The sequence below is a fragment of the Lutra lutra genome, chromosome 8 (genome assembly GCF_902655055.1).
Source record: "Lutra lutra chromosome 8, mLutLut1.2, whole genome shotgun sequence".
NCBI lineage: Eukaryota > Metazoa > Chordata > Mammalia > Carnivora > Mustelidae > Lutra > Lutra lutra.
Window position 1 is genome coordinate 67,005,321 of NC_062285.1, and position 15,566 is coordinate 67,020,886.

Consider the following 15,566-nt stretch of genomic DNA (forward strand, 5'->3'; position numbering starts at 1 on the left):
ATGTCTTTTATTTTGAGATTGGAGAGAAGCAGAAAGCTATGTGAAACTCTAGGGAAATAGCATTCCAGACAGTGTGAACAGCCAGTGCAAAAGCCATAAGACTGAAATGAATTATATGAGGTAGAGAAGCAGAACTAGAAGGTGAATGTATTTAGATCATTGGAGGTTACAGGGAGGACATTAGAAGTTAAGGACAAATATATAGGATTGTTCAAGTTATTGTGTATATGGTGACAAAAGTTGGACTTTTCCTAAATGCAATGGAATATAATTTTATGCAAGGGAATGATATATTTGTATATATTTAAAAACCCTCTCACTACTCTATAGAGAATATATGGAAAAGAGTGTACAATAGGAGTAGGAAGATTAGTTTGAGGTGATTTCAGTAATCAGGACTATTCATGAATGCTCTGGGCTAGAGTGGTGATAAAGGAGTTTGAGAACAGAGGATGGGTTTAAAATATGTTTTAAAAGTAGTATTAGCAACCTTTGTTTTTACATGTGGGGTGCAAAATAAAAAGAAGAAAGGCATCAAGGGTAATTGTAATGTGTGTGTGTGTGTGTGTGTGTGTGTGTGTAAACTGTGTCAGTGATGGCACCATTTATTGATATGGGAAAGAACAAGGATATGGGATTGATATGGGAGAACAGGTTGTGGATATGAAAACAAATAAGAATTTGGTTTAGGTCATGTCAAATCTGGAATGCCTATTAGATATCTAAATGGAAATGTCAAGTTAGCAACTGAGCATGAATCTAGACTTCCAGAGAAATCAAGATTAGAAACATATATTTGGAAATTTGCATCTAAGATGTCTTTAAAAATTTCCTGTACTTGAATTACTTCCTACAGATTATGCAACTACCCCCATTAGGCCTGTCTTGTTTCTGACTACCAGAAGTTTCTCTATGAGCTCAGTTTAAGGGCAAATCCCATCATCCAATTCATGCTCTTGCATTTTTGTACATACTAGTTTGCTAGTACTCTGCCTCTGAAACCTCAAGTTTATTTTCTTTCTTTTTTAAAGAAAAGATTTTATGTATTTATTTGAGAGAGAGAATGAGAGAGGGAGCATGAGCAGGGTGAGGGGCAGAGAGAGAGAGGGAGAAGCAGACTCTCCACTGAGCAGGTGTCCTGTACATGGCTCCATCCCAGGAACCCAGGACCATGATCTGAACTGAAAGCATGCTTAATCGACTGAGCCACCCAGGCAGCCCATGAAACCTCAAGTTTATTTTCATTCAAGTAACTTTGAATTGCTATTTTGTTTGAAGTCTTGAAACAATCCCACCTTACCTCATATCCTGTCATCCATTAACATAAAGTAAAGAATAAATTTTGGTTTTCTCTATCATCTTTGGCATTCTAAAACCATGCTGGGCCTTGTGTCTTTTATTCTAAGCTCTTACTTCTTCCACTCTGTATCACAATTATTTCTACTCTGTCCTGTACAATCCACATGCAATGATTTTAAAAATCTCTTCTATATGCTTAACTATTTAAAAAAATTCTTCTACCTCCTCCTGGCCTTAGTCCAATGTGACCAATTTTATAACAAATTGGCATCACCCAGAATGCTCTCGTTCTGAGATCCTATTATCAAGAATTCCTCCAAGAGAAAAGATGAGGATGGAAATCTTAGATTTGTAGGGACATGGATCTACACAATAGTGTGTGTGTGTGTGTGTGTGTGTGTGTGTGTGTGTGTGTGGTGCCTGTTTCTAGCAAAGCTTCACTATTTGGGTATAGCAGCAAATAGCCTATTCCCTCCCAAATCTTTAATCCTCCTGGAAGGTTCTCTGTCATATAGTCTATTGTTTTTATCTCATTAATAAAAAACCCTCTGAATCCGTTACTATATTGCCAACTCTCATTCATTTTTTTTTTTACATATTCATCAGAATGTCCACCAGATATTATCAAGTCAAGCACTGAGCCAGACACTAAAAACAAATGTAAACCAAAATATGCAAGGTGAAAAGACCTTCTGTCTCTAGATTGACGGAAATCCACCATGTTGATGGCCTGTCTCATAATCAAGAATGACTGGATGAAGAATCAGCCATCTAGGCCCTGTTTTAGCCCCAAAACATACTCATCCTATGACTAAAGTAAACACATTGATTTTTTATTTACAAAATGTGAATAATCTGAAGGGTTTGAAGAGGTGGGGGGGTGGGAGGTTGGGGGAACCAGGTGGTGGGTATTAGAGAAGGCACGGACTGCATGGAGCACTGGGTGTGGTACAAAAACAATGAATACTGTTATGCTGAAAATAAATAAAAAATAAATTAAAAAAAAGTAAAGCAAAAAGAAAAACAAACAAAAAGAATTCAACATTTTCTCTTATGTAACTGTCATATATTGAAATAATTGTATTTTAATGTCTAATTTAGAAAAAAAAAATAGTCTTATATTTCATTAAATGTCATCTGATTTGGGCTTCAAAAAATGTGAATAATAAAATAAAATTAAATAAAACAATAAAATAATTGACAGTGCATTAGTCATGTACTGTCAATTGCACAGGGTAGTTATATGATTCAAATAAGTAAATATATGTAAAAACATTTTGTTCATTTTATACTTAGTATACTTTTTCTGATTATAATTTTTACTTTTGTAAAAACAGATTAAGATAACTTTACAAATTATATTATATGATGGTAAATGACTATCTCATGTTTTTATTTTATTAATCAAGTTGTACTCAATATATCCAGTAAAAACTCAAGCTGAAAAACAGTATGATTTTGTCTTACCAATTACATTTTTCATGTACTTTTTTATTTGCCTATTTCATGAGAAATATTTACCAATCCCCTTTCTTATTCTCTTTCTTTTTTCCTCTCTGTTCCATATCTTTAGTCCTATGAAACAAGTTAAGTATTAAGAGACAAAAATGTTATTTACTAAGGGGTGTCCCTAGCCATTTCATAGGGCATATACTCATTGCATATTTCCTCATCAGGTGAGTTTTGAACAAATAAGGTAAGTATAGTCATGTCCTATTTGCAAGTCAAGAAAAGAAGAATTTTTTAAACCAATGTACAGGGATTTTAGGGAGAAAATTATTTTCTGAATTTTTAGACAATTCAGAAGGCCATGTTACTGATTATTCTCAGAAATGTGGAAACTGCTCATCAAAGTTCAGATCACTTTGCTGTTCAATAAGGAACTTACAAAGAAATACGTTACTCTTTTAAATTATGACATTTTCTTATACTAAACCATGAAATTCTCCAAATACTAAAGGTAGTCATTTTTGTGAAGATTGTAAAAAGAAAAATTCAAACTTGACTTTAAATATACTTGTTGAAGTCTAATAACTGTTTAATATCCAGAAGCCCATTATCTAAGAAGGAAAATAATTTGTTGAATTCTCAAATATTTCTACTAGAGGAAAATCATATTATCAATCAATAAAATGCAAAAATCGCTAACATATCATTTTGTAATTATTTAGTACTTTCAGTTTATATGTTGTCTAAGTGATTTTGTGTGGAGCAATGCAAACCTTAGATAGATGAATAAATGTAACTAACTGGATGAGCAAATGCCCCTAACTCAAAAACAACATTTAAGGACCAAATATAAGATGAAATGTTAGTCACTATTACTTTTTTACTTAATTCAGTTATGGTTATATCAAGTAATATTCTAGTGATTTCTATATTGGTCATATAAGAATGCCAGATTCAAAATGTTGCATTAGTCTTATTTAGTAATAGAGAACACCTGAATTGTCAGATCATTGTCATTATCTGTAAATCATGTGTTGCACTGATCACCTAATAGTGCGTAAATAATGAATAACAAAGAATTTAATGTCAATCTAATTGATTCACATAATATTCACAAATTGTAGTGCTATTTTGAAGCAAGAAGGATTTCCAAGTAAATAAATATTCTAATGAATATCTTTTATAAGCCCGTTTCTACACCAACAGATTTTTTTTGGTGACTTCTTGTGTTTAGCTAATGTCACCTGATTTATCTGAAGAGCTTGTAGTACCACCGCTGGGTGAAACAGGTCTAGTTTCATCTCCACTAGTTGCACCACCAGATGTTTCAGATCTACCTGCTATTAAGGAAAAAGATGGTAAAGGCTAATTCCCAGAATTTCTTAAGTTAGGAGATAACTAATTCTGACTTAAATTAAATTCTAATAAAAAATTACAAAAATTTCCATTTTTCTGTATCAATAATACTACCCTTTATACATTTCCAAAGATGTACTTTGACATACATTTATTTTTTTTTTTTTTTTTTTTTTTTAAAAGATTTTATTTATTTATTTGACAGAGAGAGATCACAAGCAGGCAGAGAGGCAGGCAGAGAGAGAGGAGGAAGCAGGCTCCCCGCTGAGCAGAGAGCCGGATGCGGGGCTCGATCCCAGGACTCTGAGATCATGACCTGAGCCGAAGGCAGCGGCTTAACCCCTGAGCCACCCAGGTGCCCCAACATACATTTATTTTTTATTGAAGTTTCATAGATTACATTTCCCCATTTTTTTATTGATAAGAAAACTGAAATTACAGAAGTTGAGGGATACATTTACTTAATTGCACGATACTGGTCTTAGGAAAAATATTTACATATGGACATTGCTTGGGCAGGTAGTTTATTTGGGGAATTTTTTCCCCCATCAGAAATGGTTACTGAACATTTATTAAATGTCTTTTTAGGCTTTATGTAGATAATTAGTTGCTTTTATTTCTCTTAGATCTGTTAGTATGAACTGTATTAATGGATTTCCCAATTTTTAAAACACTTTTACTAAAAATTAATAGGAATTATTATTAAACCTTATTTTGTGTGCTTTTGATTTCTAATTTCAGCCATTTGTTGTTTATATGCAAACTCTTAAATTGCTACTTTTTTGGGCTTTTCACTTTTTTTCTCTTTTGATAAGCTATATTTTACAGTAACATTTTTATATAATCCCTTTAGCATCCTCCCAATTTTCTTTTCAGGTAGTATCTACTGGTTCTCCCTTAATAAAGGAATAATAATTACTAATATTATTTCTTCTTCCCTTCTCCTTCTCTTGTTCTGTACTTTCCAATTTAAATGCCATTTTCTTTCTTGATATTATTTGTTTTTACCACTTTAATAAATTTGAGCTACTCTTGTCTGGTTCATGAGCTTTAAATAATTTGTTTGACTACTATCTAATTAATAAGATTATTACATCTTCCTTCTTTTTGCTGATGTAGAATATATATTGGGGTTTGGATTCAATAGCCAAGAAAGAATTCTTGAGATGTCTTTGGTGCAAAAAGTTGGTTTTATTAAAGCATGGGGACGGACCCATGAGTAGAAAGAGCTGCACTGGGGTCATAAAGAGTGGTCCCTTACATATTTTCAAGTTGGGAGGGGGTTAGGATAGCTTAAGTCTCTAAGGAATTTGGGAACAGGATTCAAGGACCTTGAGCGGGGTAGTAGCTATTGTTGGGAAAAAGTCATTCATTACTGTCTAATAATGAGACCCTTCTGATATATATCGGTGGGTCATATACTTGGCAGATGATTGCCAACACTATCGGGGGTAAAGATAAAGGAAGCTTCCAAAGGAATTTGTATACATTAAACTAGAGTTGCAGGATCCTGGGAGTAGGGCTAAGATTGCCTTTGCATTTAACAAACTACTAACACTCAGGCAGCTGAGTTCCTAGAAGAATGGCACTCAGCCTGTTTCAAGGACTTGTCAATGGGCTGTTAAGTAGTAAGGAAATTTAATTTTTCTCTTTCCTTTATTTCCAACATCTTCCCCATTTATCTATTTATTACTATGATATTTTTAGTTGGTCAAATATGAAATATTTATGAAGTTCTTTTCCACTTTTCTTTCAACTTTGGTTCCAGTTTTAGAGCTAGAGTTAAAAATTGTGCTATAATCATTTCAGTCATTTTCAAGGCATCTCTTTGTTGTTTAACATTCATCCTCTAGTGATTTTATTATGAAGGGCTCATGGGTACATAATTCCCAGAATTCCTTCATGTTTTCAACTATTTGCCTAGAGCTTGATACCTGAATTACATTTAGCTGCACTAACAACGGTTAGCCCACATTTTCCTTCTTTGAGTTTCTTAATGCTACTCTGTCTTGACAAGTCTGATACCAACCTGATTTTCTTTCTTTTTTTTTTTTAAGATTTATTTATTTATTTATTTGACAGTGAGAGAGAGACAGCAAGAGAGGGAACACAAGCAGGGGGAGTGGGAGAGGGAGACGCAGGCTTCCTGCTGAGCAGGGAGCACGATGTGGGGCTCGATTCCAGGACCCTGGGATCATGACCTGAGCCAAAGGCAGGCGCTTAATGACTGAGCCACCCAGGCATCCCTGATTTTCTTTCTTTTTGAATGACTTTCCCTTTTTGCCTCAAGGTCCAGAGAATGTATCTTTCAAGTCTAACAGATTTCCTTTTCTTTTTCTGTTTCTTTTTCAAGTCTAACAGTTTTCTAAATTAACTCACCAAAATGACTGTTAAAGATTTAAGCTTCCAGGTATATATCATAGGTCCCTTCAACATAGAAATTTAGGATTTCTCTTTTAATTATAGGAAACTTGTCCTGGTTTACAGTTTTAAATGTTAGTTCTGTTTCATTGCTTTTGCTTCTCCAGAAACTGAAATAATCTATATGTTGGATATTTTTATCTGTTTCCTGTAATGATGCCTAACTCTGATCTACTTAAACTTTTTAAATGTCTGCAATATTTTTTGGATCTTCTCAATTCTATCCTCTACAGCCCCTGCCATGCTTTCAGTCTCATATATTTTCTGCTGGGTAGATTGAAACTGGTTTGTATTTTTTAGATATTTTTTCTTTATTTTTTAATATTTCTCCTGAATTTTCATCAGTTCCAATTTGATATCTTCCTACTATTTATCTATTTTGACACTAGTTTTTTAATTTATAATTCTGATGTCTATAGCTGCAGTTTGTTTCTTATTTTAAATTCTTGTTAATGTTCTGTTTCCTTTGTTTCATGACTAGATTTTGCTATTGCTGAGAACTGCTAAAAATATATGTTATATCTATACATATAAGTATAAACTATGTATATATGTCAGTATATATACACATGTGTGTGTATATATATCTATACACACACATACATATAAATGTATACAATTATATACTTTCACGTTGGAAGGGGGTTAGGGATAGCTTAAGTCTCTAAGGAATTTTGGAACAATCTTTCTATAGATATTTGAATTTTACTTTTCTTTTTCATGTTTTTTGCATCAGATTTTCCTGGAACATAGAAGGAGATCCTATGGAGTGGGGATGAAGAGACTTTATTGTGGCTCACCAGATTTCTCAGATCAAGGGCTTCCTTTTGTGTTGTTCATGGTGAAAGGAGGCTTCTTTTTTTTAAGAGGCATCTCTTTTTTGTCTGTCTTCTAACTCACACTTACTATCCTGTTTTCTTGAGGCCCTTGGCTTTGAAGATTTCTTTCTTTCTTTCTTTCTTTCTTTCTTTCTTTCTTTCTTTCTTTCTTTCTTTCTTTCTTTCTTTCTTTCTTTCTTTCTTTCTTTTTTGACACCCAGGCTACAAAGATTCTTCCACCTTCCTGGTGTGTCTCCCTTGCCTCCAAGACAGTCAGTACTTTCACAGGGCTGCTTGACCTCATTCTGTGAACTTTCCTATCTTCTCTCTTTCAACTCCACATGAAAAAGGGCTCTGAATTGCTGGGTCTCAGACCTTCTCTCAGCAGTCTTGTTCAGGGTAGAGCCCTTTCCCTCAAGGGGTAAACCCTAGTCAATGCTATGTTCTACCACTATTAAGTAACTCTCTATACTCCCCTATCCTCTGGGAAGCCCTGACCTGAATCTCAGAGAACCACTCTGAGTCCCAGAGCCATCTTCCCCAATCTTTGGAGTCTCAGTCTGCTCTGTCCCTCTAAACTCCCAAGGTGTGGGCCCAGTGATATTATGTTTTGCAGAAGGAGGTATGTGTAGATTCTAATGTATGCAGCCACCATTTTCCTGCCCCACCCCCGCCTCCCAACTGGTTCCCCATTAAGTTTAAATGCTACCCAATTCTAAGATCATCAGTGCAAATTAGAAATCAGGTTAGTACAGATCACACCCTGCTGAGGGTGGTATGATGGGACACAGCCAAAAAAATGAGGACAAACCTTATCTGATTTCTCAGGACTTGGGGTTCTAGTGCCTGTTTCCCCAGGGGTGCTGCCACCTCCAGTCCCAGAGGTTGCTTCAGGCAAGACTCTAGGCATGGCTTAATCTTACAAAAGAAACATAAGTTAGCTAATTAAAGTATGAACTTGATCATCTTTGGAGGATGGCTTACAAAAACAAAAATTTAAATTAAGAGGCTTAATTCTTTCTGGTACAAATAAGGGGACACTGCCCCTTTCTTTTTCTTAGACCATTTGCTTTGGAAAATTTGTCATTTCAGATGTTTTCTTTCTTTGAAATGTATGTATATCTTTCAAAAATCTGAATAGGCTTCTTTCCAGCTTAATGACCCAGGAAGGTCTTTCTCAAGGCCTTGGGAACAATCTTTTGGGAATGTAAACATCAAGGGAGATAGTACTCTTATCTCCCTCTAGGGACAAACCTTCCTCCTTTATCAGGAGGATAAAACCCCATAAAACCAGTTAAGTAACCGTCACCCCAATTAACAGGTGAATTTAGGGTAAACTGTGTATAATAAATGGTGTTTTAAAGTTTTCTTATTTGAGGGCGCCTGGGTGGCTCAGTGGGTTAAAGCCTCTGCCTTCAGCTTGGGTCATGATCTCAGGGTTCTGGGATCGGGGCCCGCATCGGGCTCTCTGCTCAGCGGGGAGCCTGCTTCCCCCTCTCTCTCTGCCTGCCTCTCTGCCTGCTTGTGATCTCTCTCTCTCTCTCTCTCTCTGTCAAATAAATAAATAAAATCTTAAAAAAAATAAAGTTTTCTTATTTGAGAACGAGTAATTATTTTTCTTGAGAAAATGTATGTAAAGGTGGTCTGCTTGTAAGATTCCTGTCTTTACAATCTCTAAGTGAATTTAGCTCATAATTTGCATCACTTGCAAGTTTAATACTTATTCCATTGAAAACTGTTTTTTTTTTTTTTTCTCTACTGTCTTTGGGCCTGGGTATCTGGGTTGAGAGATTTTGTTTGCAATTCTATGACCTTAACAGCTGAAATATGACTGTTCTTTATCCCATAAAATTGAATATATCCTTAAAATTCCACTCAACTCACTCATGTTTTGAGGTTTTGCTCAAGTTAAAGTATAAAGATATAGTCATAGTGTACTGATCATACTAACACTTTATTTTCAAGATAGAATAATTCTATCTTGTTTTTAACTCTGACTAATCAGTTCCCTAATAGAATTTCCTTCTGAGTTCTCATTCCAAGCCTGTCATGGAACATTTCTTTGATTTTGATTCTTTCTGCCATAATGGTATTTGCCTTCGCATATATATAAATATTAATTACTTTTGCTAAAAAATAAAATTCTAAGGGAACACGTACTTGACTATTCTGTTTTCTAGAGCACTCAGTATGATATTATCTACATAACAGAGAGGTATTGATTAATTTTTGATCTCCAGTATTGACATTACACAAATAATGATAATTAAATTCTTTAGGACACATTGTCTCTGTCACAATGTTAAGTAAAGAAATCACTTGTGGAGTATAAAGAATAACATGGAGGACATTAGGAGAAGGAAAGGAAAAGTTAATTGGGGAAAATCAGAGGGGGAGAAGAACTATGAGAGACTGTGGACTCTGAGAAACAAATTGAGGGTTTTGGAAGGGAGGGGGGTCAGGGGATGGGTGAGCCTGGTGGTGGGTAATAAGGAGGGCATGTATTGCATGGAGCAGTGCATGTGGTACATAAACAATGAAATCTTGGAACACTGAAAAAAATTAAATTAAATTTTAAAAAAAAGAAAACTCATTTCTATTGCCTAGATTTATTCTGATTATGCTCTTTCAGTACCTGATGCAACAGAAGTGGTTTCACCAGCAGCTACAAAAGTCACTGCAAATCCCCTATCTGCTGCTCCTAATTGAAAAGAACATTGGCAATCAATTCACAAAATGATTGTCAGATTTAGTACATAATCACAAAAGCACCCTGTAAATTTAAAACCCAGAAAAAAAATCACATTCCAAATGGGACATACTTAATACTAATAAAGTGTTTCTTACTTATGTGAACTTCACAATTCAATGGCATCTTGCATTTATAACTGGCAAATCTAGTCCAAATAAATCGTTGTGATACAAATGATCAAACTATACCTGTTCAATAGTCAAAAATTAAAAAGGCATTGAAACTATAATCATTGCTAAATGGACTTAAATTTCTCATGAAAACTTGAATTCCCAGCTAAGTTCATGATGGAGCACTGTCAAAATAAGCAATCGAGCTTGCAGCTTGTAGCTGATGATCAAACTGGCCTGAAACCAATGAAAGGTGATCTAGTGGTCATGCCTTCACCAATTCCAGTGGTACTTACACAGATTCCTGTATTTATAAACTGTGTACTGGGAGACAATATACATTAATATATATTTAATGCAGTAAAATAGTAGATTTGAAGGAAAGATTGGAGAAAACAGCAAAATAATCCACTAAAAACTGTCCATCATTTTTATGACATTCCCAATGATTCCTTGATATGTCAATAATACAAATGAAAAAAAAAAAAACAAGGTTGTGATAAAAGATAATTCCTGTATTGGCACTTATTTTAAATTTTGAAAAAGCTATATTCTCTAAAGGAAATTCATAACACAGTCTTTGACAGGGTCTTATCTTAATGAGGCTCAAATGGAATCACCCAGAGTTAATCGACTATACATTAAAAACTACACCAAAATGTATAGGGAGATTTGGAGCAGCAGAACACATTGCATTGCCTTCTCATTTCAAAAAACTTTAAATACAATGGATCGTGGAAAAGCTTCATGAATTGGGTCATGTCTGGCCTCAGCTCTCACTTGGAGACAGACGGGCAAAGCATGACCGCATGCCCATCTGGACTCAGGCTCAGATGCCCAGAGGCAGGATTCTGGGGATTCTGAGCACACGCTGCTCTGCTGTTCGTCACGTCTGCGCGGAGGCTCGAGAAACACTGCCGAGAAGAAGCCCACGCAAACCAGGATAGGGGACCCCGCAGGAGGACAGGCACTACCAACTGATTAGGAACCTCTCCCTCAGAAGCCAACGGCAGCTTCCCGCACGTCAGAAACAAGATGCTTTCCACCTTGGATTTCCATACCTGCTCTGTCTCCCACGGTTGTGCCTGGGCCAGCTGAATCTCCACTTGTCTTCTCACTCCCTGCGGCTGTTGTGAAGCCCTCTGTACCTTCTGGGATCCCTGGCACAACAACGGGGAAACGGTTTCACTTCTAGACAGGCAGGATTCTGCATATCCCCCTTCCCGGACGGGACAGAAATCAGCATTCCCACACAACCGCAGCTTTCAAGGACTCCTAGGGTGTCTGCAGCTACATAGCTAGTACCAGTCTCACATCACACACAGCTCAGTCGTGAGTTCACCCTCTGTCACGTTCAATGCCACCACATAGGTGCTAAGGGGCCAATCCTGACTTGTCTCATTTCCCTGCGCTTGGCGCTCCTGGGCTAGGTTCCATGGGCGTGCTGTGTTCTTTACCTCCTCTGATGGCTGCAGTCGGGCTGCCGGTTCCTCCTGAAAAGAGACAGCACACTCCACATTACCCTGGGCAGAAATCAGTGCATTTGCTCTGACAGAAGTCCTCCCCGGCAGGCGCTATTAGGGGCCCCACAGAAGAGACGGGGCTCAGGGGCCTGCTCCCCGTCACCCAGGTAGAGGGCAGCAGATCCCGGAGCCGAACCCTGCCAGCCTCACCCCGACTTTCGACTCTCGTGCTGTTCCTCAGGGCCCGTGTGCTGAGGGAGCCATGTTCTACGATTTCCAATCGGCCCTAGTGGGAGGCCCTCTTTGGGGGAAGGGCCGTACACGTCCAGAAAGGACATTTGACACAGCAAACCCAAAAAACCCTCAGCTTTTCCTCAACAGAGAGAAAAGCCCCGCGTCCAATGCTACTCCCTCTTAGCAGAGCATGGAGCAGGAGCGAACGATTCCGGGTGGCACTCCTTTGTGCACCAAACTCTGAGGAGCCCTGCTCCAAGCCCCTGTCCCTACGACCGCCTGGCTGCCACCAGACCTAGCTGAGGCCCTTGCCATCGTGCCCCGAGAATGCTAGCCCCGATCTGTGACCATAGACACTGAATGCTCAGTCCCCTCGCCCTTCGGCAAATTCCCGACTCTAACTGGAAGCAGAACGCTTGCGTACATTGGACCGCGGCAGATTCGATCCTTTACCCTACCAAAGGATCACGTGCTGGCCACGTTCTGCCCAGAAAGTATCTGCCACCTAAAGCTGACATCAGAAATCCTGCGAGGCGAACACAAATGTAGCTAAAGAATCGCTGGGCCATGGGTCCACAGATCAACACACAAAGACAAGGCCCACTGTGTGTACTAAGGATATGATGCCTCAGGGTCCGGGACGGACTTTTGGTTCATGCTGAAAGCGACCAGAACTCCTGAGGGATTTTCAGAAGTGGAGAGACAGGGTGTCAAGCTGAATTTTGGGAAGGCCCCCTGTGGTGGGGTATCGACGAAGGGCTCGTCGGGGGCACGCGGCCTGGAAAGCCTGGAAATGCTCTCAACTGTGACAGGCTTCGCGGCCTTCGACTGCTTGTTCCCACCTTTTGCTGGGCTCCTCTAGCACAGTGTCTGATTCTAGGCACGGGGGCCGGATCACTGGCATTTCTGCTAAGATCCCTGGGGAGGGGGGTGCTGTTGGTCTGGGAGCCATTCTTTGAACAGCTCCGGATTTTGAGGAAGATGAGCTACATTGGACAACTGCAGGTATTTGGTGGCAGGCGTGGACCACCTGAGCGAGGCCACGGGCAGATGGGACTGGGAGAAGAGCAAACTGGACTGCCGTTTGACGTGAACGACTCGCTCCCTACACGGCAGCGTGAACACGGCATTGTTTGCTTTGACTCCAAATCATGTCTACCTGTGGAACGGCCCTCACGTTTTTCTTCCTGAAACCCACGGTACGACAAATGCCGTCCGTGGCGCACAAGGACCAGCACGCTGTCGTTGGGTTCTCACGGATGCATGCCCTATCGCACAGATCCCACCACTGTGGAGCCATGCCAGAGGAGCCCAAGGGCTTTCGGGGTTCTAATCTGGTCTCTACCTCTCCTGAGACCTTTCACTGCTTGCTTCCTTCTGGGAGGAAAGATGCCCATCGGCCACGCTCTCAATGGGATTTGCGTCTCGTCGTTAACCTTCAGGCATCATCTGAAAGTTGATGTCATTGACATCAAAGAAGTGTCACGGACCAGGGAAATCGTTCCTTTTTCCATGTTTCTGAATTTCATCCCAACGCCATCAGCTCGCTTAGCACACCTCCTATCCAAGACTCTCCAAGGGGTCCTGACGTGAAATCCGGGACGACTGGTACACGGAAGCCATGCAAGACCTGGCCTTTCAATCACTTCTTGGTCTCGCCTGCTCTGAAGCCTGTGTCCCTTGTGCCTTTCTCTTCAGGGTCAAGAGAACGACAACGACAACAACAACAACAACAACCTCAAGAGCAAGCACAGAAGATGGGAAAACCTGCTGGAAACGGGTATACGTGCTATCACCAGCCGAGGTAACGAACGGGTCAGATGTCTGTTAGTCTGGACGCTATGGCACTGAGCAGCACTGCCTGAAACCAGTTGCTCAGGCGTCGAAGGGCTCCGTTGTTGGGAACTGGCTTTACCTGGTATGTGGCCAGGGCTGGTGGTGAAGGCGGGGCCCGCTCCAGTGCTGCCTAGGCTGCCAGCATTGAGGGTCGTGGAAACTGGACGTCCAGCAACACCTGAGAAAACCGTAGAATGGACTGCTCGTTACAAACACACTTGCCCTTTACTCCCAAAGGGGAATGTACCTCTCCCGCCAGTTCCCCGCAGAGAAAACGGAAGCGACTTTCTTCCAGCGACTCTCTTTCTGTCCACACTTCCCTAAGATGTTGTTCTAATATAACTTTCCTCCACTTTTGGTTATCATCCTTGCTACTTCCTTCTTGGGCTGGTTGCGGCCTTCTTTGCCACACTCATGCGTTCCACATCTCAAACTGGGTCATCTTAGGTCTTCCTCTACATATCTCCATGACCTTGCTTCCAAAGAAAGGGAACCTTCTGCCCTCATCACACTATCCCTCAGGGATGCTAGGAACAATGATGAAATGACAGGACGGAGCTCATGGCACCCTTCCCCTGAAAACACCTACGACACCAAAATATATCCTTAGACACAGGCGCCTTTTCTCTTATGCTAGTCTACCCTTTTATTTTTTTTAACCTGAGAAGTGTGATGCTACTGAGATCTGTCAGAGAGACGATATTCGTGTGAAGCGAGATGGAAGAAAGTCGAAGGGGAACCCCTACTTAAGCCCATCCCTCTAACCTGGTCCAAACCAAGTGAAATTTAAGTCTTAGGCAATAATATCTGAAAACCGTAGGCAAAGCTCCATCAATGGCTTGTTTGCCAGGTTTTCTCCAAAGCCATACTCTCATACAAATTCTATCACAAAAACCCAAAGTTCCACATCATTTTCACTCGGAGACTTTTTTCTCTTCTTTTATTTTCGCGGTCCCCCTAGAGGTTTTGGCATAATTGACTAACCTGTAGTGGAACGTTCAGTCTGGAGACCTCGAGCTGTTCCTGAGAAGAAAAAAAGAAATGAGGGGTCACTTGCGGACCAGTCGGTAAAGCCTCTGTGTTAAGGCTCTGCTCATGATCTCAGGGTTGCGGGATCAAACCCGGGGTTGGGCTGCGAGCTGGGTGTGCACACTGCTTCAGATGTTCTCTCCCCCTCTCCCTCTGCCCCTCTTGCTCGTTCACCACAAAAGGGAAAAAAAAAAAAAAAAAAAAACGAAAACCAAAAGAAAGAACAGAATTGGCCTCAAGAAAAGTAAGTGATTTCTGCAAGAGGGCTCTGGTCACTGACAAGGCTGGGACTGAAATCCAAGTCATCCAGTGCCTCGGACCATAACTCATAGGGCGTTTTCGGGTAATGCTGCCTCTGCGAATCATGAACCGCCTCTTGTAGTTTTTGTAGCACCCAGGCTTCCTAGCGATGGAAATGTCATACTTGAGACCAGAGAAACAGAGAAGAGAACATCACGTGAGTACTACCGTGTCCTTTTTCCTAGGCTTCACACCATCGCTATGATCCATGTGTGAAGTAGTACGAGAGCAGGTTGATGGGAGCATTCTCAAAGGTAGTGTTATGCTTGAATTGACAAGACTTGCCCAGTCCGGGCCAGGTACACTGCACCCCCACACCAAGACAGATCTCATCCTTTCCCACCGATCCCAAGCTCGCGGGACATGGAATGGACACGTCTTGCTCATCGGCGTGAGAGGGTCATATAGAAAGACTCTTTGACCCTGACCCCCAGAGACTCTCAGGACAATGATGCAGCAGGATAGACCATGATCCTCCCGACCATTTCGGTGCAGATTC

The 15,566-nt window shown here is 40.1% G+C and overlaps 1 protein-coding gene across 12 annotated transcripts in view; it reads right to left on the bottom strand.

Annotated features, from left to right (window-relative positions):
- The window catches only part of LOC125107801 (mucin-19-like), a 103,113-nt gene that overhangs the window by 12,098 nt on the left and 75,449 nt on the right, over window positions 1-15,566 (bottom strand). For 9 of the 12 annotated variants that reach the window (XM_047743229.1, XM_047743225.1, XM_047743224.1 and 6 more), the window contains 3 exons: window positions 11,663-11,698; window positions 11,267-11,365; window positions 9,979-10,044 (listed from right to left, as the gene is read on the bottom strand). In XM_047743229.1, coding sequence (XP_047599185.1) covers window positions 9,979-10,044; window positions 11,267-11,365; window positions 11,663-11,698 — 201 coding nt within the window. The remainder of the gene's footprint in view (window positions 1-9,978; window positions 10,045-11,266; window positions 11,366-11,662; window positions 11,699-15,566) is intronic. The other 3 variants (XM_047743231.1, XM_047743228.1, XM_047743227.1) reach the window with 1 other exon arrangement.